General features: G+C 39.0%; 1 protein-coding gene across 1 annotated transcript in view; it reads left to right on the forward strand.

Moving 5' to 3' along the window:
* LOC121638315 (voltage-dependent T-type calcium channel subunit alpha-1I-like) overlaps positions 1 to 25,096 on the forward strand; it is a 275,523-nt gene that overhangs the window by 150,855 nt on the left and 99,572 nt on the right. The window contains exon 6 of the mRNA XM_041983021.1: positions 11,409 to 11,568. Within this exon, the coding sequence (XP_041838955.1) occupies positions 11,409 to 11,568 (160 nt within the window). The remainder of the gene's footprint in view (positions 1 to 11,408; positions 11,569 to 25,096) is intronic.

The raw sequence follows: 25,096 nt of genomic DNA on the forward strand, positions 1-25,096 counted from the left end.
CCCTGTCAAACCAAAACGTGCCCCCAGACCAAATACTCGACAAAGTCTTGAGCAAAATGAGGACTGTGATTTTTCAGAGCCAGAACTTGAGGATGTCTATTGGTTCAAAGAGCAGCCTGTACACGATCCCCTAATATTCACTCGTATCTGTGGGAACCCAAACCCAGTGGCATGCTCAAAAGACCCTAAACCCTCTGAAAATGAAAACCAACCTGAAAATGACAACCTCCCTGGATGTGGAAACTTACCTGAAAATGACAGCTTACCTGAATGTGGAAACTTACCTGAAAATGACAACCTACCTGAATGTGGAAACCTACCTGCATGTGGAGACTTGGATGAAAGAGAAACAGATGGAGAAAAGTTAAACAATGACATGGAAACTGAGTGTGAAACCAACTTGCCTACCATACCTACCTGTGAGGAGAAAGGAACTATGAACGGAAATGAAACTAAGCAAAATCAAATGACTTCAACTGATGGAGAAGCCGACACAAGCACCGAAACTGCAAAGACTGTGAGACGCTCAGAGAGAACTACAACCCAACCAGAGAGATTGCAGTACAGTCAATTGGGTAATCCTCTGATAGCCATTGCTCAGTCCCTGTTCCATGGACTAAGCCTTGCTTTTACCAGTGCCCTGTCAGAGGCTGAGGAAATACTCCCAAAGACCCCCATTTCGCCTGTTATTTCTAGGCAACCGATCCCATGCAAAGGGACTTGCATGATTCTAGGGGGGGAAGGTGTAACCCAGTGCTACCAATCGTAATTAAAATCTCAGTGGGAATAAATATGGTTAATTATTAAAATGTGCATTCATAAATATATTTTAAGTATGCTACAAGGAAAAGCTAAATAGCTGTAAAAGGACGATAAATATGTATTCTGATAAACACACTAAGCAACTGATAACAATTTTGTCTGACGATAAAGCTGTATCCTGATAGGCGCACCGAGCAGTCAATATCAGTTAATCTGACGCGGTGTTAGCCAATAAGGTCAAGGTTGAGCCCCTGGGTAGTGCGCAGCCTGCGTCTTACTCAGTCTCTAACCGGACGTTGACCAGAGAACCCCCTGCTCGTGTTTTACTCGTGCGATAAGAAAACTAAAGTGTGGAAGTCTACGTTCTTCTAGTGATTCAGCTGGTTATTGGTAAGCACAAACCAATATTAAAATGTCTGAACCGCCATTACGTTTCAATTGGTGATGATCCTTTTGTTAAAACGTTAAGATACCGGAGTGCCGAGTGCCACAGAAGCCCTGAGAAACCCCGTAGCCTTGTTAGCACGAGTGCCACAGAAGCCCTGAGAAACCCCGTAGCCTTGTTAGCACGTTGCCCAGCAGCGGTGAGTCTCATATGCAATGTACAGTATTGTGTTAGCATCGATGTTAATTCCCGCTAGCTTTATTACTGTTAAAACGGCCTTTTTGTGGGCCAAACGATTATCTGTGGGTGGTTTGTTCATTCACTCATGTCACTTAAAGGTCTTGTATGTTATGTTTGGTACAGATTATTAGATCTAAATGCCAGTCTGTGTTTATAATGCTTGTTAAAGGTATTCTATTTTATTTTTGGTACAGATTATTAGATGTAAAGACCAGTGTGTAGTTATTATGCACTTTAAAGGTATTCTGTTATTTTTTTCATATGGATTATTAGATTTAAATGCCAGGGTGTGTGTTCATAATGCACTTTAAAGGTGTTTTGTGTTATTTCAAAGGTGTATTTACTATGCATCTTAAAGAGATTGAATTAGTACTATTCTGTCCTTACGCAGACGTGCAGGTGACTGTGCTAGACAGATAGCGAACAACAAAAAGACTTGAGACTGTTGAGTGTATTGGCCTTCTTGTGGCGTTTACTCTTTTAGTCTTTAATCTTGTACTTTTGTAAAACTGAAAAACAGTTACAGAAAATATGTATGAATAATTTGCACATTTACATAATGCATTCAAAATAAATACATGAATTGCAAGGAAAATGGATAAACCTCATATATCATTTAACCCAAACTGTGTTTCCAAATTATAGGGCTGTATTTTTGTTCACAAACACACACTTCTCTTGTAATAGCCTAGCATACACAGAAATTTAGCATTTAGCTAGTAGCATCACACTATGCTAAATTACAGCTAATACAACAACTCATAAATTGCTCATATGGCTTAACTCAAATATGTAACTCAAAATGCTGTTATAACATCAAAACAGTTGGTAACTCACGGACAAAGATACCCCAAGGCTTCAAAACGCCGACAAGACCGTCTTTTACCATACTGAGGAGCAACCATACTTGTTTTCACTGAACTTTGACAAAAACGAAACCTAACTCAATCTGGCCACTTGGGGGCGACAAAGGAGCATAAATAAACACAGGATTTTCTTATGTGGATTTTTCTATGTGAACACACATGTCTAACAGTACACTCCCCGTCTGGTATATTAATAAATATACCACTATTATTTAAACATTGTCATCATTATCAGACAAAAGTACTATTACATCAGTAACAGGCCGTAGGTAGGTTTTGGTAGAACCTTGTTTCACAATTTTGACCTCGACCTTTCTCACTCTCTTATCATCACTGGGAATGGCCTTGACTACAATACCAATAGGCCACTCATTACGCTTTACTTGATTATTTTTTAACAAAATAATGTCACCCTCTTTAACATTTGGTTTCTCTCCCTTCCACTTTCGCCGTGTCTGCAGTGTAGCAAGATAGTCCTGCCTCCATCTTTTCCAAAAACAGTCTGCAAGACCCTGTACTTGCCGCCACTGAGACTTGTAAAGGTCTTTGAGTTCAAAGTCTCCAGGTGGTGCTGAAACAGCACTAGCCTTCTGAGTTAGAAGCACTGCAGGTGAGAGAACTTCAGGTGTCTGAGGATCGGTAGAAACAGGGACTAAAGGCCTGGCGTTCATTATGGCCATGACCTCAGCCATAAGGGTGACCAGTACCTCGTGTGTGAGCCGGGTGGTTGAGGTTTTTAACAGCAAACCATTGAGAATGTGTCGTACAAGTCCGATCATTCTCTCCCACACTCCTCCCATGTGGGATGAATGCGGGGGATTGAATGTCCAGGTGCAGCTTTGGTCCTGTAAGTAGTCTTTGATCTCAGGATCTTCAACATTGATTTGCAACTCCTTACAGGCTCCAATAAAGTTTGTTCCTTGGTCTGACCGTAGGTGCTTGACTGGTCCTCTGATTGACAGGAAGCGACGCAAGGCATTTATGAAACTCGAGGTTGACATTGACTCTATGACTTCTATATGCACGGCCCTGGTACTCAGACAGGTAAACATTACAGCCCACCTTTTGCTTTCAGCGCTGTTTGCCCTTGTGCGGCGGGATGTGACATTCCAAGGCCCAAAAACGTCCAGACCCACATAAGTAAACGGTGGGTCAACTGTAAGTCTGTCAGCAGGCAAGCTGGCCATTTTTTGTTCCTCTAGACGGCCTCTAAGTTTCCTACAAGTGACACATTTGTGGAGTGTACTGGAAATTAGTCTCTTGCCCCCAACAATCCATAGTCCTGCTGTGCGTAAGGCACCTTCAGTGAACTGTCGGCCCTGGTGAGCTACATGGTTGTGGTAATGTCTAACTAGAAGATCAGCTACATGATGAGTACCTGGGATTACCAAGGGATGTTTCTCAGTATCTGAAATATCTGCTGACTGTAAGCGTCCCCCAACCCTTAACAAACCCTCTCTATCAATAAAGGGGTCGAGTTTTTCAAGAGAACTGCGGGAGGGGATCTCTTTCCCTTTTTTAAGGCTCTCAATTTCCTCTTTATAAGCCTCGCTCTGAATGCACTGAATGATTACTGTTTTTGCGTGTGAAAGTTCTGTAGTGTTTGTGAGATTGCAACTATGCCAACCCTTACATGTGTGTGAATCTTTGGAGAATGACTTAACAACATGAATAAGAGTTTTTAGTGCCCTTACGAGAGATTTCCAGCTTGAGAAATGTGCAAACCTATGGGATCCAAGCCCCTTTTCCTCTATTTTTGTTGCTAGGGAAGTCACTTGGGGTCGGATTTCAACATCCGCTGATGGGTCCACAAGGTCGAAAGTCTCTAAGTTTGTGTCTCTTTGGTCTGTGTCAGACTGTGTCAGGAACTGTGGGCCAGACAGCCAGGTGGTGTGTTGCAGGTGAGCTGCTAAAACTGGTCTAGTCCCATGGTCTGCAGGGTTTTGGTCTGTAGTGATATGATGCCACTGGTCTGGTTTGGTGGATTTACGAATCTGAGCGACTCTATTTGCAACATACACATAGAATCTGCGAGTGGTATTGTGAATGTAGCCTAGAACTATTCGGCTGTCTGTGTAGAAGCTGACTGTATGAAACTCAATGCCACTTTCATCTATAATCACTTGAGCCAATTCCACTGCTAGTACAGCTGCGCATAATTCTAAGCGTGGGATAGTGTGGGCAGAAGATGGCGCTAACTTAGCTTTACCCATGATAAACCCAAGATGGCTTTGGCTGTCAGTATCAATGACCCTAACATATGCTACAGCTGCTATTGCCATTGTAGAAGCATCTGAGAAGATGCACAGCTCACTTCTCTGAGTGTGTGACAATGAAACTGGAACAAAGGGTCTGAGGATTTGGAGATGTTCAAGAGCAGTAAGTGAATCAGTCCACTTTACCCACTCAGCCTCCCGGTCTGCCGGTAGAGGCTCGTCCCATTCCTGCTGTTCTACAGTTAGCTCTCTGTATAACACTTTTCCCTGGATTGTAACTGGGGCAGCGAATCCGAGGGGATCGTAGAGGCTGTTTACAACTGAAAGTATTCCTCTGCGGGTAAAAGGCTTATTGTCTTTGGCTACTTGAAATGTGAAACAGTCATTTTCTAAGTTCCAACTCACCCCGAGGCTTCGCTGGAGAGGCAGAGGGTCGACATCCAAATCTAAATCCTTGAGATCTGTTGCTCTTTCGTCCGGGGGAAATGCGTTCATCACATGACTGACGTTTGAGGCTATTTTGTGAAGTCTTATGTTTGACTCAGCCATCATGTTTCTCGCTCCTGTCAAGAGTTCAATGGCTTCACTTTCATGGGACACAGAAGCTAGTCCATCATCCACATAGAAATTGCGGAAGACAAACTGTTTTGCGTTGGAGCCGTACTCCTCTTCTCCAAGTTCTGCGGCTCGCCTCAAACCGTAGATAGCGATAGCTGGGGAAGGGCTGTTCCCAAAAACTGGCACCTTCATGCGAAACTCAGTGATTTCTTTGCTAAGGTCGTTTTCCTGGAACCATAGAAACCTGAGATAATTTCTGTGGCTTTCTTTGACTCTGAAGCAGTAAAACATCTGCTCTACATCAACAGTAACTGCAACTTGTTCTTGCCTAAAGCGCAGTAAAACACCGAGCAGTGTATTGTTTAGGTCAGGTCCCCTAAGTAGAATGTCATTAAGGGAAATACCATTGAATGAGGCGCTTGAGTCAAACACAACTCGTATTTTGCCTGGTTTTTGGGGGTGGTACACTCCGAATGTCGGTAGGTACCAGCATTCTTCGCCTGGTTTGAGTGGTGGTGCCTTTTCTGCCTGGTCATTATCAAAGATTTTTTGCATGAATTCAGTGAATTGTTCTCTCATGTCTTTCTTTTTCTCTAATGTCCGTAACAGAGCAGTGAGGCGCTTCAGAGCCTGTTCTTTGTTGTTGGGAAGTAGAGGACGTGGTGACCGGAATGGGAGGGGCGCCACCCAGTGGTTGTCATTGTCCATATAAACCTCCCTGTCCATAATCTCAAGAAAGATTTTATCCTCAATAGACAAGGCTGTTTTGTCATCATCAGGGTTTCTTTGAAATACATGAAGTCCCAGGTTGTCTGTTGGTTTGATTGGAGCTGTTTGTATGTCGTAGAATGAGTGGTCGATAGTTTGCTGTATGGGAGCACTGATTTTCTCCTTTACGTGGATTGCACCAGGACAAGGTTCGAGAAATGAAGTGCGGCCGTTGTTTAGCACATTTGTTTTGTACACGTTTACTTTTGTTGGTTTGTGTATCCCTCCAATGCACACCTCGCCCACAATGACCCAGCCCAAATCTAGCCGCTGAGCATAAGGTGTGTTGTATGGACCATTGTACTGTTCACGTACTTTGTGTACACTTAGGATGTCTCGCCCCAATAAGAGAAGGATGGGCGTGTCTGGCTCGATTGGTGGTATTTTATCTGCGACAGGAGCTAAGTGAGGGAAAAACTGTACAATGTCAGGAGTGGGGATCTCTGAGCGATCGTCTGGCATTGTATTGCATTCTAAAAGAGGAGGGAGTGCTACATGAGTCTTTCCATCTAGAGACGAGACAACAAAGTTGTGAGCTTTTCTTCCTGTTGCCTCTTTTATGCCTGCACAGGTCTTCAAAGTATAGGTGGAAGGGGCTGCACTAACACCAAATAGATCAAAGAAGGCTGACTTGGCAAGGGATCGGTTACTTTGGTCGTCTAAGACCACATACATTTTTTGAGCTTTGTCAGGACAATTTGCAGGGTATACCATCACTAGAGAGATTTTTGAACATGACCTGAGTCCAAGAGATTTGTCACAGATTTCTGTACACTTAGAAGTAACTTCTGGAGATGGACTATTGTCTAGCTCCCCGCCATGCTCTTGCTGTGTTGCTTGCGACTCTGTAGACCAAGGAGCGGGGCCAGGGTGTAGGGCAGTAAGGTGTCTGTCGCTATTGCACTCTTTGCACTTTACAGCAACTTTACAGTCTTTAGCTAAGTGCTTAGTGGATGCACAACAACGATAACAGATAGAGTTCTCTTTTAGATAAGCTTTTCTCTCATCTAAGTGCTTGACTCTGAACCCACGACACTTTGCTAAGGGGTGTGGCTTATTGTGTATCGGGCACCGCTCAGCTGGCTCATCTGATTTCTTTTCTGAAATACTATGTGTGACTGAAGGTGTAACTGCAACTTCAGTTTTCCTCACTGACACTGTTTTGTAACTGTTGTTGTGTCTTACAGGTTTCTCTGACTTTACATAGCTCAAAATATTGGGTGTAGAGAATACAAAGCTTGGATCATTACGGGTTTTTGCTTGGCTACATATGAAGCTTACAAAGTAGCTAAAGGGAGGGAAGGAAACATTACGTTCCTCCTTGTACTTAGAGCCGTGTGTGATCCAGCGTTCTTGTAAGCCATAGGGAAGCTTTTCTACAATAGGGTTAACTCCCCTCGCTGTGTCAAGATAAGCTAAACCGGACAAGTGACCCCCTGACTTTGCTGACTGTATCTCCATTAGAATGTCTCCTAGCTCTCTGAGACGCTGATTGTCTCTGTTAGATATTTTTGGAAAGGTCTCTAATTTTTGCAGTAGAGCATTTTCAATAATCTCAGGGGCACCATATGTGTCATCTAGCCTCTGCCAAACCATAGCTACACCTGCTGTTGCATTGTGGACATGAGCTGACCTGATACGCATTGCTTGTGGAGATGAGTCTGGGCCGAGCCACTTTATCAGTAGGTCGAGTTCCTCTCGGGCAGTTAAGTTGAGCTCTCTAGTAGTGTCTTGGAAAGACATTTTCCAGGCCCAGTAGTTTTCTGGACGGTCGTCAAATTTTAGCAGTCCAGAGCTTACCATCTCTCTTCTGACAAGATATTTGGTGAGATCAGTCATTTGTGCTGCTTCACATGTATAGTCTCTAAGGCTAGAGTTGTGAGACACTGGGGGAGGAACATAAGGTAAGTACCCTCTGTTTTGTTGGACAGGCGTTACCTCATCTTCAACGCTGCGCTTGGGCATGCGGGTTTCCTTGTTAGGAAGTGGATGCCATTGAATTGGGTCCAGTTGTGCTCGTTCTGCCTTTGTGGGTGCGGCAGGTGGCTCCAGTGAGACCGGAGCTTGCTGCTGAGCGTTTAGTGTCACGTAGTGGGCCTGCACGTACTCACTGGTGCGTTGAGCGCGATGTTCAGGAGAAACCTGGACGATGTCTTCAAGAGGATCTAACTCCATTGCTGCAGCGGCTTCATACACTGCTGCTTCTGCTGAGGCCGCGGTGGCGCTCCTCTCTACTTTGAGGACATACAGATTGGCCTCCAACTCTGCTTTGCGTTGCTCTGCTTCAGCTGACATTTTTTGATTTTCTGCCTCAATGCGAGCTTGTTCTTTCATCATTTCTGCTTCTTGAGCTGCATATTTGGCTTCTACAAGGGCCGCCTCAGCTTTAGCCTTAGCCTTGGTAGCTGCTGCGCTGGCTGAGGATCTACTTGATCTCCCCGATGACTTGGAGCCTGAGACCTGTGACCTGACCTCGAAATCCTGGCCAGTTTCATTTCGTTGCTCCATGTTGTCTTCTCGCTTGCTTACAGTGTGTAGTCGACAGTGGATCTGGTCTTAGCCCGCTGTGTAACTGTCCTTTTACTATTCTGTCCTTACGCAGACGTGCAGGTGACTGTGCTAGACAGATAGCGAACAACAAAAAGACTTGAGACTGTTGAGTGTATTGGCCTTCTTGTGGCGTTTACTCTTTTAGTCTTTAATCTTGTACTTTTGTAAAACTGAAAAACAGTTACAGAAAATATGTATGAATAATTTGCACATTTACATAATGCATTCAAAATAAATACATGAATTGCAAGGAAAATGGATAAACCTCATATATCATTTAACCCAAACTGTGTTTCCAAATTATAGGGCTGTATTTTTGTTCACAAACACACACTTCTCTTGTAATAGCCTAGCATACACAGAAATTTAGCATTTAGCTAGTAGCATCACACTATGCTAAATTACAGCTAATACAACAACTCATAAATTGCTCATATGGCTTAACTCAAATATGTAACTCAAAATGCTGTTATAACATCAAAACAGTTGGTAACTCACGGACAAAGATACCCCAAGGCTTCAAAACGCCGACAAGACCGTCTTTTACCATACTGAGGAGCAACCATACTTGTTTTCACTGAACTTTGACAAAAACGAAACCTAACTCAATCTGGCCACTTGGGGGCGACAAAGGAGCATAAATAAACACAGGATTTTCTTATGTGGATTTTTCTATGTGAACACACATGTCTAACAGTACAAGTACGATCACTTTATTACCGCATTCCAACTATTTTAATTGGTTGTCATCGGGTAATTTTGTAATTGTAAAATCTTTGGCGCTATATTGTTGTACAACATGTTTTTATTTTTTTTAGAAATTGAATCTGAACAGTAGCAAGAGTATTATAGTAAAAAGTACTTATTTTAAGCTACTTCATTCTGACCTCACCTCTTAGGTCAGGTTTTTCTGTTTGAATCGGAGTTGTGGACTGCAGACGTGCAGGAGAGTGAACCCTTTTCCAGTACTGGATGGCGAGCCCAGCCCAAGAAGTCGAACAAACCGGTAGCTTGTAGCCCGACTGGCTACAAACACACTGAACACTGAACGAACACTTGAAGAGCATTGCTCAGACTATAAGGGACATTGAAGAAGGACTAATAGGACAAGACCCGGGTCTATTTCATTTATATTTTATTTTATTATTTTTTGGGGTGAAGAGCGCTCTCTAATTTTTCATTGTTACATTTAATCTTACTGTCAACTCTGCTCAATATATGGTTCTTCTCTAAATCAAAACTGTTGCCTGTGTCCTGTGTTGATTGCACCCCTAGGCTCCTTCGTGCTTAGAATCTGTCTGAACTGGCCTACTCTTCCTCTTCCTCTGGTACATAGAATAAAAGTAACTACAGTACTTTGCCATAACCAAACATCATAGGAGAGGTACAGAAAGAGCGCTCTAAGCGTTACACTGTGGTTTAGCAAAGAGTAAATTTTAAAGAGATTCACGTCTACTAATTTAATTTGACTGGTATTTTGCAAGCGTTGCCAGGGCCAATAATCACACTACAGCCAAAAGGTCCAGTGTGACCAGTTTCTTTCTTTTTTTTTTTCAAAATAACTTTCTATAAAAATGTTTCTCCAACTGGTCCTGAAAGCAAACTAATTTAATGTTTAGGCCAGCCAAAAAAACAAAACAAAACAAAGCAAGAAAAAAAAAAAAAAAAAATTTAATTAATTACATATCAAAAATTTATGCCCAAAAATTTGCATCGCTAGAGATTATATGTTGTGTTTAGAGCATGATTTTTATATTAAAAAAAGCTAATTTAAGGCATGATTTAGTGTATATTCTCATGGGAAATATTTGGAACACCCAGTTTCCACCTCTGACACCAACAGGTCTAAAAAAGGTTTCCAAAAAGAAGTCGTGGAATGAATAAATAAATAACATTTTCTTTTAACAGCTTTTACAGCTCCTCTACATCCTCAAAAAGAAGCATCTGAAGTCACTGGGACATTTAGTGAGATCCTTGAAAGTACATCTATGAAGCACTTCCTCATTTACCCCTGATTAGTCAGCTAAAGACTGCATCAATCCTCAATCCAGAACTAAGCTAAAGTAATGGACCATTGGCGCACAATTACTGTGAAAATTAGTAATTGATTATGATAATACAGTGGGCTATATGGAAATGCCAAAGTGTTTCATTTTAGCTTTGAGAGAACTGGAGGGTTAGGAGAATAATGTAGAATGAGAGAAAGAAAAGCCAGTCTTTTTCATGTATGTTCATAAGATGCACCCTTATTTATTTCTTCCATTTACTTCAGAAGTGAAACTTTAGACCCTGTGTGTTGTTTCCACTTTGTTGCAGCATGAATGAAAAACAGCAAAGATTATCAACACAGCCAACACTCCAAGAGCTATTTGTTGTTCAAAATTCATTATCAACCACAGCATTATAACCTCTAGCAGGTAGGCAAAACCCTGCTGGGAAACAGGTGTTTGCATTCAAAGATGTTCATTTAAAATATACCAAGCACCTAAACATTGTTGTTTACAATGATTAAATGCTCACTGGGAACATGTCATAGAACATCTCTTGAAGTAAAGTCTTTGTGTTTTCTGAATGTCCTCTCCCTGGACACCACTCATCCATTTTCCAGTAGAATTTTTAAACTTATTACAAAGCTTTAGTCTGTGATACAGTTGAAGAGACATTGCACTGTTGTGTTGCTTTTCAAATAAACATATCTATGGCTCACAAATGTAGAAATGACAAGACTTTTCATTGGTGGCCATGCCACACAGAGCAGTCTCAAGTTCATCTTTTTTTTTTTTTTATTTGTTTATGATAAGTATAAATGTTGAAATTTATAAAATTATAAAGTTCAAGAGGATGTTATGCTGAAGTTTAATATTAATTTGTGACTCAAGCATATGTATTTACAGTTCAGCTATTCACGTCATTTAGTCTCAAAGGCTTATAAAAAAAGGAGACCAACGAAACAAGCTTCAAAGCTGCATCTACACAACTTCACCCCTAAAAAATATAGAGCTTGTCAAACTGTAAAGATAAAATTGTGTCTTCAGGTGAATCTTTGTCTATGTCTCCCTCCAGGCATGCGCATCCTGGTGAACCTGCTGCTTGACACCCTGCCGATGTTAGGTAACGTCCTCCTCCTTTGCTTCTTTGTTTTCTTCATCTTCGGCATCATTGGGGTGCAGCTGTGGGCAGGGCTGCTGAGGAACCGTTGCTACCCACAGGAAAACTTCACACTGTGAGTCAATACCTGGTCTGTATGTCATTGTGTAACAGAGTGTGAGAAAATTTGATGCCCAAGGATCTGTGGCATGTCAGTCTGCACATTATCACCTCTGTGTGTGTGCACATGAAACTGTTACAGCATGGAAGTGCACTAATTGTAGCTACATATATTTATATTCGATTTTATACATAAATAAAATTTACATTTTAGTCATAAGATGCACCCTTACTTTTTTGTGTGACAGTGTGCTCATGTGTGTAGATGTCTATCACCTCTTTTCTCATTACCTGCCCTTGCTGGGTGTGAAAATTAATCACATCATCTCCTCAATTTTCTGATATCGCCATAGAGAGGAAGAGATGAAAGCTCCCACATGCTCTCACTCTCTCAAGTGCTAATATAATGGAGCTGACCTCACTGTGCAAACCAGAATTTGCACAAAGCAAATATCACTATCTCAAAATCAAGTCTGCCACTCAATTAAAATCAGACTTTTTTTCTTATTTATTTATTTTTTTACTTTAACTCACTTTACCCCCTGTTTTGCTGTGTCAAATCCTGCTAAACACGATTGCTTTAGGCTATAGGGAATTTTAAGTTGTTAAAACAACTATTTGGTCAAATAAAAAGGGCAGTTTTTTTAATCAATGATTTAACAATTCCTCTTTCAAAATTTTTAGAACAGCTCAATTTTATTATGTTCTATACAGTAATATTTCCTACAAGCTGGACAAACAGACTAACAGACTAACTTCAAAGACAACACGAAGATATGAACAATCTGGCAAAGTGCAGAGATGCTAATAGGTTTTCAATGTATGAGTCCCAGGGACCCACAGGTGGCAATTTGAGTGGGTCCCTGAGAAATTCAGTCGGTCCCAAATTATTTCTTATATTCTTCTATTTCTTAAATTGTAGTGTTAAACTGCTTTGATAGTGGTATGGTATGAAATGGTTATAATTAATGGAAATATTCATGTTTGTATATGGAATTGAAGAAATAAAATACGAAATCTGAAAAGGTCACATACCGAACAATTACCATTGTAACCAATGTTTTATTATTAACTGGGATCAATCATACCTTAAACCAATTCTGAATATCTCTCTTTCTGTAATTGATGCCAATTTTTTAGTTTTTTAATTAATTAATTTGTTTATTATTATTATTATTATTATTATTATTATTAACACAAACCAATCAAACAACAGGCACCATAAACAACAACAAATTATGTTTAATCAACATGTACATCTGTTAAGTTAAATGTGTCAATGACAAAATTTGCTTTTAATTTATTTGATTTTATTGTGTCCTCTTCTATCTGATAGCAAAAAAAAAAAAACTGCTACTACTGTGCTTCTGGAGGCAGCAATACGGGTTCTCTTTTTGACGTTCATGTGAAATAATTTAATTCTGGACATTTTGAAGGCGTTTTTGGTGACCTGCCACAGCTATTGTTATAGTTCTGCTACTGAATCAGTGTAGAGGAAACACTGAAGTTTCATGAGATGCATCATGAGGTGCATCCCGTGGACACACTGAAAGTAAGTTTTCCTCGTCCTTTCAGATTTTAATGCATCAGGGATTCAGGATGCGCACCTAGTAATATCAATGAAAGAGTCACTGTAACTAAGGGGTATATATACTGAGGACAAGTAACAAAGAAATTAAACCATGAACATGAAGTAAGACTGAATGTAATACACATAGGGATGAACTACAAAATAAAAACCAGGAAGTTAGACACAGAAAACCAAGAGGAGAAATTAAGGAGCAGACTAGTACAGGGAATGAACACAGGGATAATCGTAAACCAGAAAACCAGGACAGCAACTAGGCAAAGGAAAACTTAAAAAAACCCAAACCAAAACCCACAGATCATCACAGGAACAGAATCTTTTTTATGTATATTAACTATTAAATGACACGTATTCATGTATGGAAACAGGGATCACAGTTTCTACTCATAGCATCAAATACATTTCTTGTTCATTAGCATGACCACAAGTCTTTTTCTCAGTTATTTAATTTTTTTTTCTTAAGACGACTGTCCAATCACGATGTCTGTGACTCCTAGTGATAAATGCGCTTTTGAAATACCTCCAGCAGTCTCTGGGATTGGAAAAGGCCTAAGCTTTCAGACACTGTGAATATAAGCCAGGTGCACTGTACTTTTATTTCCCGATAAGCTGTAACCTTTAGTTTGACAACTGAATACACTTTTCCTTTCCCTTATATCATCGTATTTTCCAAGACTAATGCCCTCAGTTGCTGCAGGATGTTTATATTAGTAGAGGCATCAGAAATTCAATTACTCTTCTGTCATGTCACTCAAAATCAGAGAAGTTCAATATTTTATGTGGCTGGTTTCAGCTTACTTTGTTCATGGTGCAGCAGGGGGAGTACTTTTTGTATTTGTATTTTGTTGCATTGGAACATTAGCTGCATATGTTTGTAAAGGAAGAAAACAATGGCTTTTGCTTGAAGAGGATATTAGCAACTTTCACATATTATCTATAAAAAAGGTCAATACTATTTCTAATATTTAAAAAAACATTAAGAAAAATAACTTATTGTTTATTTTATTATTTTCGTTGTGTGTTTCATTGGCCACCTAAAGAATCTTGAAATAAATAAATAAATAAAAAACAACAGGATTTCGGGTAGTTAAGGAATTGTAATAATTTGGCATTAGGAATTAAAGCTTGATGAACCGTTCACCAGTCAGTGATGATGGCAGTGCCTCCTGCAGCTAAATGTTCAGTGCTCATTGGCTGTGTATTTTTCCAAACTCTTAGAGTGGGATGAACACATTTTCTGTTTAGCACTTATGATTCAGGGGTGCAAAACTAAACAAAAAGTCTAGCTATCTCCCACAGTGTCAGGAAAGTAGAAAAACACAACAAAATGTTAGTTCAGAAAACTGAATGAGACATTACAGAGCTACAGATATGAGTCTCCACTGTGTTTTGTTGCCTTGAAGCCTTTACCTCTAGAGCTAAAGGATGCTTTGGTTGCACTACAGTCCAGTGATGGCAGTAGTTTGCTGTCAGCAAAATGTTTTTTTTTTGTTTGTTTGTTTTTTTTTTTATTTTTGTGAAATACCAACACAAACAACAAGATTTTGTGACTTTATTACATTTCTTAATTATACCAGCATTGATGATTGTGAAACTATGCCAGCTAGCTTTAACAAGAGCTCTATGAGCTACACAAAATATGTTTTCAATTCATTTTGAATGTCCTCCCCAATTATATAAGCAGGGTTGTTTTCCTACCCTTTTTGCCAGTTCATTGCAAAATCAGTTTAGATCTCCTTGATTCTATTTTTATAGTAGAGCTTGTAGGTCATGATGGTACAGTCCCTGAAATATTCAGCATTACTTTTTCTTGATGCTTTTGGGTGGGAGAGGGGTGGGCAGCCTCCATCCTAAGTGTTTCGCTGATATGGGCCCATGACACCTCCAGAGGGCTCAACGGCAGCACCTTGCATTCCAGGTTTGTCCCCCTCTGTTTCTACCCCCAGTGGTCATCTCGCAGCCCAGCTGGAATCCTTCCTCTTGAGCCACAGTCGCTGCTTCGTTCCACAGCTTCAGAAAGAGACCTCACGGCTTGTTGTAAGGCCCATCTTTTTACCCCATTCTCTTCAAGGACCTGGTTGTGGTCTTGGCAACAGGGAAAACCTTAGTATGCCAGCCGCATTGTTCTGCCTGAGCTGCTATTTCCGCGTACTTCAAGCTTTTCCACTTGTGAGTCTCTTCGGTAGCAGTTTATCAATTTACATCTTCTTGGTGCTATTTTTATAGACTGAGCCACATCTTTAAGCTCAAGCCCTATGATATATACATGCGTCACAACCAGTAATTCCCTGTAATAATCAATTTATTATGCTATAAAATATTATTGGAATTCTTCAAAGGAAACAATGTTTGTATTATTGACTAAACTGCACGCAGCTGCCCCTTTTAAGAAGCAGACATTACAATAAGCCAAGCTAGCTGCTATGTTGCAGCTGCTAAATAAAGCAAGGGAAAGAATGCAATGTTCCATATTTGTACCATATTTGCATACAAACATATTTGTAGGTGATAATTTGATTCTAAAGGAGATAAGCCAAGCATACTTTTCATGTAGCGAAATCCAAGAAGATTTTTTTTCAGATCATAGTTACAAACATTCAATGTAACTTTAACTTTCTATCACTAGCTTTGCTTTCAATTAGCTTACTTTTCTTCATGCTGTCCTTCTAGGAGCCAATTAAAGGAAGTGCTGCATTGCACATTTTGCATTCTGTTATTGATTTGATTTGGGATGTTGTTGCACAGAAGAGCTTTTTGAGGTAGAAGTATCCAATCTTAATAAGTATATATTTGGCTTCTATTTTATTCCAATTGGGTACTACAGCTCCCTACTACTGTCTAAAACATGTATATTAGGTTAAATAGTTATTCTAGATTGAATCTAGGAGTGAGTGTAGTTCTTTATCCCCCCCCCCCCAAAAAAAAAAACAAACAAACAAAAAAAAAAACAACAACAACAAAAAAAAAAACAACTATTAACTGGATAAAGAGGTTATGGAAAACATAAGGATGGATGAATTCTCCCAACAGCTCAATATGTGTCCTTTGTTCTCTGTGTTGACTTCCTTTGATTGCCATGACAACCTTCAATTGAGAAGATGAATTTCTATCCAACCAGTTATAATTGTAAGAAACAAATCACAGCATCCACACAGAATTCATTAACAAGCCACTGATGACCTGTGTAATCTTGCCATTTAACATAGTGTGTTAAGCTGTAATAATGAACATACTATCAATAAAGGTGATTAATTCATTAAACTAAATAAGAAATACTGCAATTCCAGTATTTTTTTTTTTTTTTTTTTGGGACATCAGATAACCTAGTTTATTGTTAGTTTATAGCTTAGTTTAAATATAGCACAACTGTCTTTTTTAATGGCAGCATTTAATTTCTATTGGTTTGTGTCTTCCAAAAACTGTTGTTGGAAAGTCCCTTGAAAGTACTTCGTAATTCGGTGCCGGTAATAAGAAACCATATGCAGTTACTTAAAATGGCTTAATTGTGTTGAGTTACCGAGCAGCTTGGGGTTTTCTCAATAATTTCCTTGGAGGAACTGCCCCATTTAAAGTGAAGATAATGTCCATGCATTATTCAGTTAATGTTATCTAGGGTGCTCTGCTAGTTAATTGTAATGAAATGAATTGAAGTGTATCAAGTAAACACAACGTCAATTTCCCCCTGTAACTATTATCTGGAATTGTGGCTGTTTATCTCTTGGAAAATGAAGGGAGTAAATATAAAGTGACTGAGGCAAAAAAAAAAGTATTAAAGACGTCACTGTTTAGTGGTAATAGATACAGCAGTGCCTTTTTTGTCCATCAAATTAAAACATTATATAAAGTAACTTGCAAATGTAAGGTTCATATTTACAGTATATATTCAGACAATTGTACTAATGTTAATGGTACAGAAGGAAATACCGAGTCAAAATGAGCAGCTGGACGTGAACAGGTGATGCTTGTGTACCAGTTTACGACATTTTATCATAAGTACAGCCTATACCATTGCGGTGATGGTTTTCAATGGAGACCAAATTCTCAGTCAAGTGTTTGATCAAGCTGATTTTCATGCAGGGAAGACTTGTCTAAATGGGAGTTTACATTATTAAATTTTGAAAGAAAATAATGACTCTTGGCATAAACCACCCATAGTAAGCACGCATTAATGCGATGTCCTGCCCTATATCCACCGAAGTTACTGAGTTAGTTTCTGGAATGTAAGTAAACGATGCATAAAACATTTTTCTTTTTCTTTTCTTTTTCCTCCCATTTTGCTATAGGTTGGTAAACAGTGTGGGGGTAAGCTGCAAATCAGACTGCACAGTTTCCTGGAACAAAAACAGGAGGCATTAAACAACACCTTTTGTTGGTGCCTCTGCTAACAGGTGTCCAACATCTCCTCAGGTGTGAAATGACTGATATCTGTCTGCTAGCGAACATAATTACATCTAGACAGAGACACAACTAATGTTAAATCTGATAATGAGGAAGACTGCTGTCGCTGAATGTCTGCTCAGTTTTACATAGACACAGAGACTTGGGGATAGTAAGTACAATAATGAAATGAAACATAAGAAGTGGGAACACTGAGTCTGCTTCTTCTCTTTTAATGTTTAGTAACTTTTCCCATGGTTAGCAATAAGACAAAACCACAAACAGCAAGAGTCACAAGTTGTCCCCACAAAATCATATTTGCAAACACAGGTCTGCTCATGCACACACACTATAATACAAGCCCTTTCTTCTTGACACACACAAAATGCCAAGTATAATGTGAGCATATGAATTGCCATAAAACCTAGAGCTTTGCTGTGCTAATATATGATATGAAAGACCTACACAGATGGGCTAAGAGTAGAGAGGATGAACAGAGGACTGTTTGATATTTCTCTTTGTACCAAGAATAAGTTCATACAAGCCTGGACAGGATGTCTGTTAGTTGATGAGCCAACATCAAGAAGTGAGAATAAAGAGTTGTAAAACAATGGCAGTGTTAAACAAAATGCACAGCCAATGAAGTCCAGGACAAGACCTAAGCAGTCAGAGACCTTAAATACAAAACAAAAAACATTACAAATAGGATAAAGGAGTTAGATGGAACTATATATAGAGAGAGATAGATAGCGATAGAGACAGATATAGATACGAACCACTGAACTAATGAATGAAGTTTGTGTCCCCCAGGCCAAGTACCTGCTTTCTGTTGCTTTAGAGTTGTTGAATGGGATTTGGATAGTGTGGCTCTGCAAGTTGGTTGGCTATAAAGGGATCGCAATGACATTCAGAAATTGCCCATCATTAAATCTGTTATATGCAACCACTGAAAACCACAGAAAACCACTGGTTGTTACCCTCAAACTGCAAAGTCTTCCTCTAAATCCTAATAATGATTTCAATATTTGTAGGCAAAAACTGAGCTACATAGTTAGATCACATTCTTGTGTTTTCATACGGTAGCTTTAACTGAAGGAAAAATGTTATGTGATGGAGGAAACGCTAGAACATATTTCTGACAGTGTGCATCATAAAACAAGTGAAGATGTCACTGCCTTTAAAAACATAGTGTATGAGTGAAAAACGTGAGGGACATAGATGGAAAGAGGTCACATGCTCTGACAAGAACATCAACTCACTGCCATCTTTAGATATCAAATAGTTTTCTTCTGTTGTGTTAAGGTTTAAAATATCATATATTGGAACCTCAGAGAAGTTGTTGCTGCTTGAACAACATTTTTTACCACCACAACACCCTGAGTCAGAGTAAACCAGCTAAGACAATACACATCAACATACTTTACCCCTGCTCTCAATATTGTCTGGACAAAGGCTGTTTCTTAATGACACTCTTTATATCGTCCTTGTTTTTTCATACTAAAGCTCAAAAACATATTTTTCTAAACACTTGTTGGCAGAAAAACATTCTTTCTATTTTATATTGACATTAAAACATATCAAATGAAGAAATTAAGACAATATTTATATTAATATTAAATTTGTATTTACTTTGGTTGAAGTTGATGGTAAGACAATAAACACACACACACACACACATACACAACATGGACTGGAAGACTGGACAAGGCAACACAACTGAGAATAAAAAGTGCAGAATTGTTCATTTCATGTTTCCTTTTTGCTTTTTATAGAATTTTTTTTCAAACCTCGTTACCATCTAATTTTACTCTCTTAAGACATTTTCACCACAATTCAAGTTACTGTATGAGTAAACAGAACTGAGACGCAGTTTATTGAGATTAATTCAATTGAATAAATAATACTTCATCAATTCCCAAAGGGAAATTCTACCATTGCAGTGTAATAAATTATTTAATTGAATAAATGAATAAAATGATCAACCAATAATTATTATAGTCATTTTGTAAGTAAATGATAGACAGATAGATAGATAGATAGACAGACAGACAGACAGACAGACAGACAGACAGACAGACAGACAGATAGACAGATAGATAGAATACAAACGAGCAAACATTAGGAAAAGAGGTCCAAAATATCTTCAGCTGTACTGTAAACGTCACATTATAAGGCTGTAAAATGTAGTCAAATACATTAACCAATGGAGAGATGGTGTAGCACAGTATGATACCACTGCTATGAAACTCTCTCAAACACTATGTCAAATATAATGCCTTATTTTTATTTTTTTTCTTGTGGTCTACCCTTTAGTTAATAACCCACAAATCAGACAAAGCTCGTTCCCTGTCAGTGGCAACTACCTTTCTCTGCTATTCATGTCAGGACAAAAACCTTTACTATGGCTCTCTCTGAAAAAAATTAATGGTAACAGGAAGACGAACAAACAAGTAGTCAATGCATGTCTTTACTGATGTCATTGTTGGATTTAATGGCTGTAGCGTTAGCTATCGAGTGAGCTGTCTGGCTAATAACTCCTGGAACACAATATCGTTAAGTTTCACATTATAAGTCCTGGCAGCCAAATCAGTCAGTTATTGTTCTTCTACGTTTTTATCCTCACCTTTTAGTCTGACTAGATATGTTTTTAAAGATATAAGTAAGCAGTCATTAGCTAACTCCAGCTAATTAACAGCAAAAATGTTATTGATAAATATTCACACCCTGTTTTAAATTTATAACGTGATGCTGAGTTCTTCTAATTCTGGGTTAGCTTTGACAACACAGAGAGCTCTGTTTGTTCTCTAACTCAGTAGGTATTATCATTAAAGAAAAAGAACAGTGTAAATAATATCACTCCATCATTTTTTTTTTTTTTTTTTTTTTTTTTTTTTACACTCCATCATTTTGATCACTTATACAGACACTTAAACAGGACAGAGAGAGACAGAAGACAGGACATTTGTAGATGAGGTGAGTCTGAGGGATTTTACAGGATAGTTTGTGTTGCAGAGCATTTAGGAGTATTTAACAGTTTATTTAGAAAGAGAAGACAAAAAGAGGATAGATTACTGGATCTATATAAGCTAAAGCAGCCTAAACTGTCAGAGATCTGAGGTTCAAGTAATTTTAATAGATATAACAGTGTTAACCTGCAATTAAAGAGAGCACATGGAGATCCAGATACAGAGAAGGTGCAGAAGAGACCAAGCCGATCCAGAGAGAGAAAAAGGAATTTGCTCCACAAGCGGGTTTTGAAGAAGGGCACAGAGGCAACCCCAACCACCCCCACCACCCTTTTTTTTTCTTTTTATCAATAATTATGGTAAAAAGGTAGTTTTGTATTCAATATAAAAGTAAAACTGCAGAGTAAAATGATATTCTGATTAAATCAGTCTACAGTGGAGTGATTAGGGTAATTAAAGTGTAACTACTTTTTGTGTAACTCCCACTGCAAAATTTTAAAAAAATGCCTAAAACTGCAAGGGTTGGGGTGGGAGGTGTGGGGTGATCACCAGCAAGTCAGGATACACAGGCAGAAATGATTGACAGACAGCAGCTCAGCTCACTGGCAAGATGCAAAGCATAATTGACAAAGCACCTACGCCTCAGAGCGGTGTTTGAGGTGGAAGACTTTTCTCCTACTGAATCTCCTTAGCTACACAAGAACAAGGTGGCCCTGAGCTGTTAGCGCTGTTGCACTGACCTGTCAACGGCAGGTTGTGGCAGCTGCAGGAAGTGCCGCTGTTACGATTTGAGCTGCTGTCTGTCACCAGATGAGGATCAGCAGGTAAAGAATAAAGTCTGGTGTTACTTTTTCACCTCTCGAAAGCACAAATATGTCCCATTGCAGGAATATTTCATCAGAAACTCTGTGAAAGAATAGAAGTCTGAAACTAGCAAAGCTACACCATATAAGTTCACATCCCTTCATATGCGTTTGTGGGCGTGGTTTTCTATGCCTGCTAGGTGAGGACCATAGAGTGTATATAAAAGATGGACAGAGCCTCCGTGACGTCACCCTTAGGTTTCTGAAGAGCAAAAGTGAAGCTCTTTGGGCATTTCCTACCATTGCTATCTTGGCAGCATCACGCCTGCTGTCACTACTGGAAAATACAAAAATGGGCAAACGTGGCAGAGCTGAGAGGGGGCTGTGAGCGTGGGGGTGGATGATTGATGTCTATCAAACTCTGAGCTGACTGTAGCTAAGAACTAACTGAGCCAAATCGGATCTAACGTGAACTAACTGGCTAATAAAGGTAGGTGGGCTAACGCTAAGGTGCACTGTTAGCTAACAACCACGGTTGTGCTACAATCTCCCTTCTTTTCACAGATATTGGATACATGTCAATCGAAAGGACACACCCCTAATTATGCCGAATTTCAAGATTAACTAACATCCAAACAGATGAGTTAGAAAAAAAATCACCCCCCTTATAGTTATCATTAAGGTAAAATTGACCTATTAATTCCAAAATGGATTTTAGTACCAGGCTTTAAACATGTTTCTTTCTGCTGTAAATCTGGACTTTTTAACATGGGAGTCTATTGGGATTTGCTGTGTTTTGGAGCCATCCCTTAGCGGATGAGGGGTTAACTCCAATTTTTTGCACTTCCGCATAGGCTTCACATTTTCCTCGACATAAATAACTTCTTATCCAGTTAAGTGTAACACCTCTTATGCCATAAATGAATAAAATAAATAAAACATTTGTTTAAAATGTATAGTGTTATGCCAGCATATGACTTGTTTTTCTTTTTCTTTTTTTCTGTTTGTTTTACTGTGGCACAATAGATGGTTTTCTATGCCAGTTTAAACACCAGAAAATTATCCCCACTGCAACATTGACTATAGTATTTCTCCAACTGGGACACAATTTAATAACATGTTTGATGCAAAGTAATGAGTCTGTTTATCTTTCTGTCACTGTATAAAAGCTGTGACACACCAATGTGATCACAAAAACTACAATGATAAAGACTAAATGACATTTGTTTATTCGTTCATTCATTCATTCATCCATTCATTCATTCATTCATTTTCTATCCGTCTTACTTTAGTTCAGGGTTGTGGGGAAGCTGGAGCCTATCCCAGCAATTAGCAGGCCGGAGGCAGGGTGCATCCTGGACAGGTCGCCAGGTTATTGTAGCAAACAGACATTATTTGGGTAACAGTGCATGGTTAATGTCAGTTTGCCAACTTGATAACTGAATATTTGCTCAGTATTAAACAGCATGAAAACAAACCTCCAAATATCACTTGGTCCAGTGAGGTGTCTGTGTGGTGCTTATTATGTAGTACAGCTTACAGCATGCTGTGTAACCGTTACATGTAGGGATCACAGCAAGTTTGCTGACTTTGTCTCTCATTATCTTGGTATAACACTGACATTCTGGCCACCTGTTACTACTCTCATTTAGAGGCTGAAACGCCTCTTCATCTGTATCACATGAACAGAAGCTTCCTGTTGGATTTCCAAATACATTTGTTTCTTCAATGTGAATGCTGATTGTGAAAACACAATGAGTTATTATTACAATTTTTTTTTTTTTTTATTTCTTACTTCAAGAAAGGACCACAATATGTGGAGCAGATATGTGGATTCTGGACTTTATTACCTTTTTCAATATTTTTTTCCCCACATAATTGTCAACTATGACAAAAAAGAAAAGTCAAGGTGGTAGAAAGAAATAAATGCAAAAAAAAAAAAAAAAAAAAAAAAAAAACACCCTTTGTCATGCTTAGGATACAATGTGAAATGTTAGTTTGCACTTGCATTCATTTTCCAATATGTTTGACAGCATGTGTCTGACTGTTGAAGAGAAAAAAAAGGGAAAGTGGAATAAAGGTCAAATTTAATGGGTGAAATCAGTGATACACCACACTGAGCAGTCGGTCAGGCACCTCTGTCTGAGGCTGCCCTTTGTCACCAGTTCAACTTGATCAATCTGACTGCAAGACAAATGTGTAAAATACAAACAGTGCTGGCACACCACAGAAAACTGATGAAAATAGTGAACCACTGACACAATGGCTGGGAAATGGTATCTGACAGCTAGTGGTTTCAGCTTGGTGTGTCAGGTTTAAAGTGTGTCCCTACCTCCTACATCTCTCTGACTGACTCTGTTTGGTGTAATTTTACTCAATTTTACCATTACAAACATAATCATCTCTCTCTGCCTCTCTATCCTTTCATCCACTCATCTATCTTTCTGTGATCATTCTGCTCTCAGTTCCAATCTCACACCACACAGATGTATAAAATCCCCATGAAGGACAAAACAGCTTTGTTCTCTTTAAACTCCACATAACACCCTTGCACGAGTGTCCACTTTAACACATGCATGCATTTTCTTTGTAGTCTATGTTGCTCTTTAACTCTCTGTGTTTGATTGGAAGCAAGTGGATGGAATCATCACTCCCTGGTTGGGTTTATGCCATAACCTGACTTGTTTAACAATCAAAATCATGTGGTTAGTGAAAAAAAAAAAAAAAAATTATGAAATCGTTATGGTAACTGTAGGGCTGAAATTATTCTTCTTTGCTTCTTTGCCCTGTCACTTTAATGGATATCATTTCTATACTCCATGACCACTAGAAGTTACAAATTCTTTGGAACTTGTAGGTTATTACATCTATTGCACAGCTTGCAACACCTTCCTTTGATGCCCATTATCTACTTCATTATGAAGTTATATTCAGAGCCCCAGCACATTGATATGCAGTGAAATCAGCTAATGGCTTAGTATTTCATAAGAAAATGTTATATGTTCCTATAGAGCAGGGCTATTCAATTCGGTCCTACGAGGGCCGCAATCCAGCAGGTTTTCCATGTATCCCTGCTTCAACACACCTGACTCAAATTAATTAGTCATTGTTCAGAACTTGATTGGCTGTTAGATCCATTTAATTTGAGTCATGTGTGTTAAAGCAGGGATACATGGAAAACCTGCTGGATTGCGGCCCTCGTAGGACCGAATTGAATAGCTCTGCTATAGAGGCTATGGTCTCTATAGAAAAGCTACTGGTTTAGCAGAAAATCTGTCAAAATGTTGATATATACCAAGGTTCTTTGAGTGTATTGTTGGGATAAGACTGTAGTAAAAATGGGAAATGGGGGCTTCTAAATGTGTGGTTCACACTGGGACTGAAACTGTAATATTTTTCCTAAACTTAACCCAGCATTCAAAGTACTAATGCCTAAACCTAACCAAACAGTACCAGAAAAGTAATGTTGGTCAAAAAACTGGAATTATACAAGCTGTAACAGTTAGACAAACCAAGCTAACACCAGACAGGACCTGAACTGGAGTCTGGGTGAAGTCCTTTATTTGAATTTTGGCTGAAGCACCATGTGGCTGTCAAAAGACATGAACCAAAAGAATGAAAGAAAAGAGAACCCAATTACAGTTTTAGAGCTTTTCTGCAACTAGTAATGTTTTTAGTTCTGGTAAAAACCATTTTAAATTTTTGATGTAAAACTCAGACAACAATACAGACATTTAAGATCAACTTTATTTTCAGTGTTTAACAGGGTGAGGTTACTTGTCTGCTTTTTTCTTTTCTTTTCTATTTCAA

This window comes from Melanotaenia boesemani, chromosome 4 (genome assembly GCF_017639745.1).
Source record: "Melanotaenia boesemani isolate fMelBoe1 chromosome 4, fMelBoe1.pri, whole genome shotgun sequence".
Classification (NCBI taxonomy): domain Eukaryota; kingdom Metazoa; phylum Chordata; class Actinopteri; order Atheriniformes; family Melanotaeniidae; genus Melanotaenia; species Melanotaenia boesemani.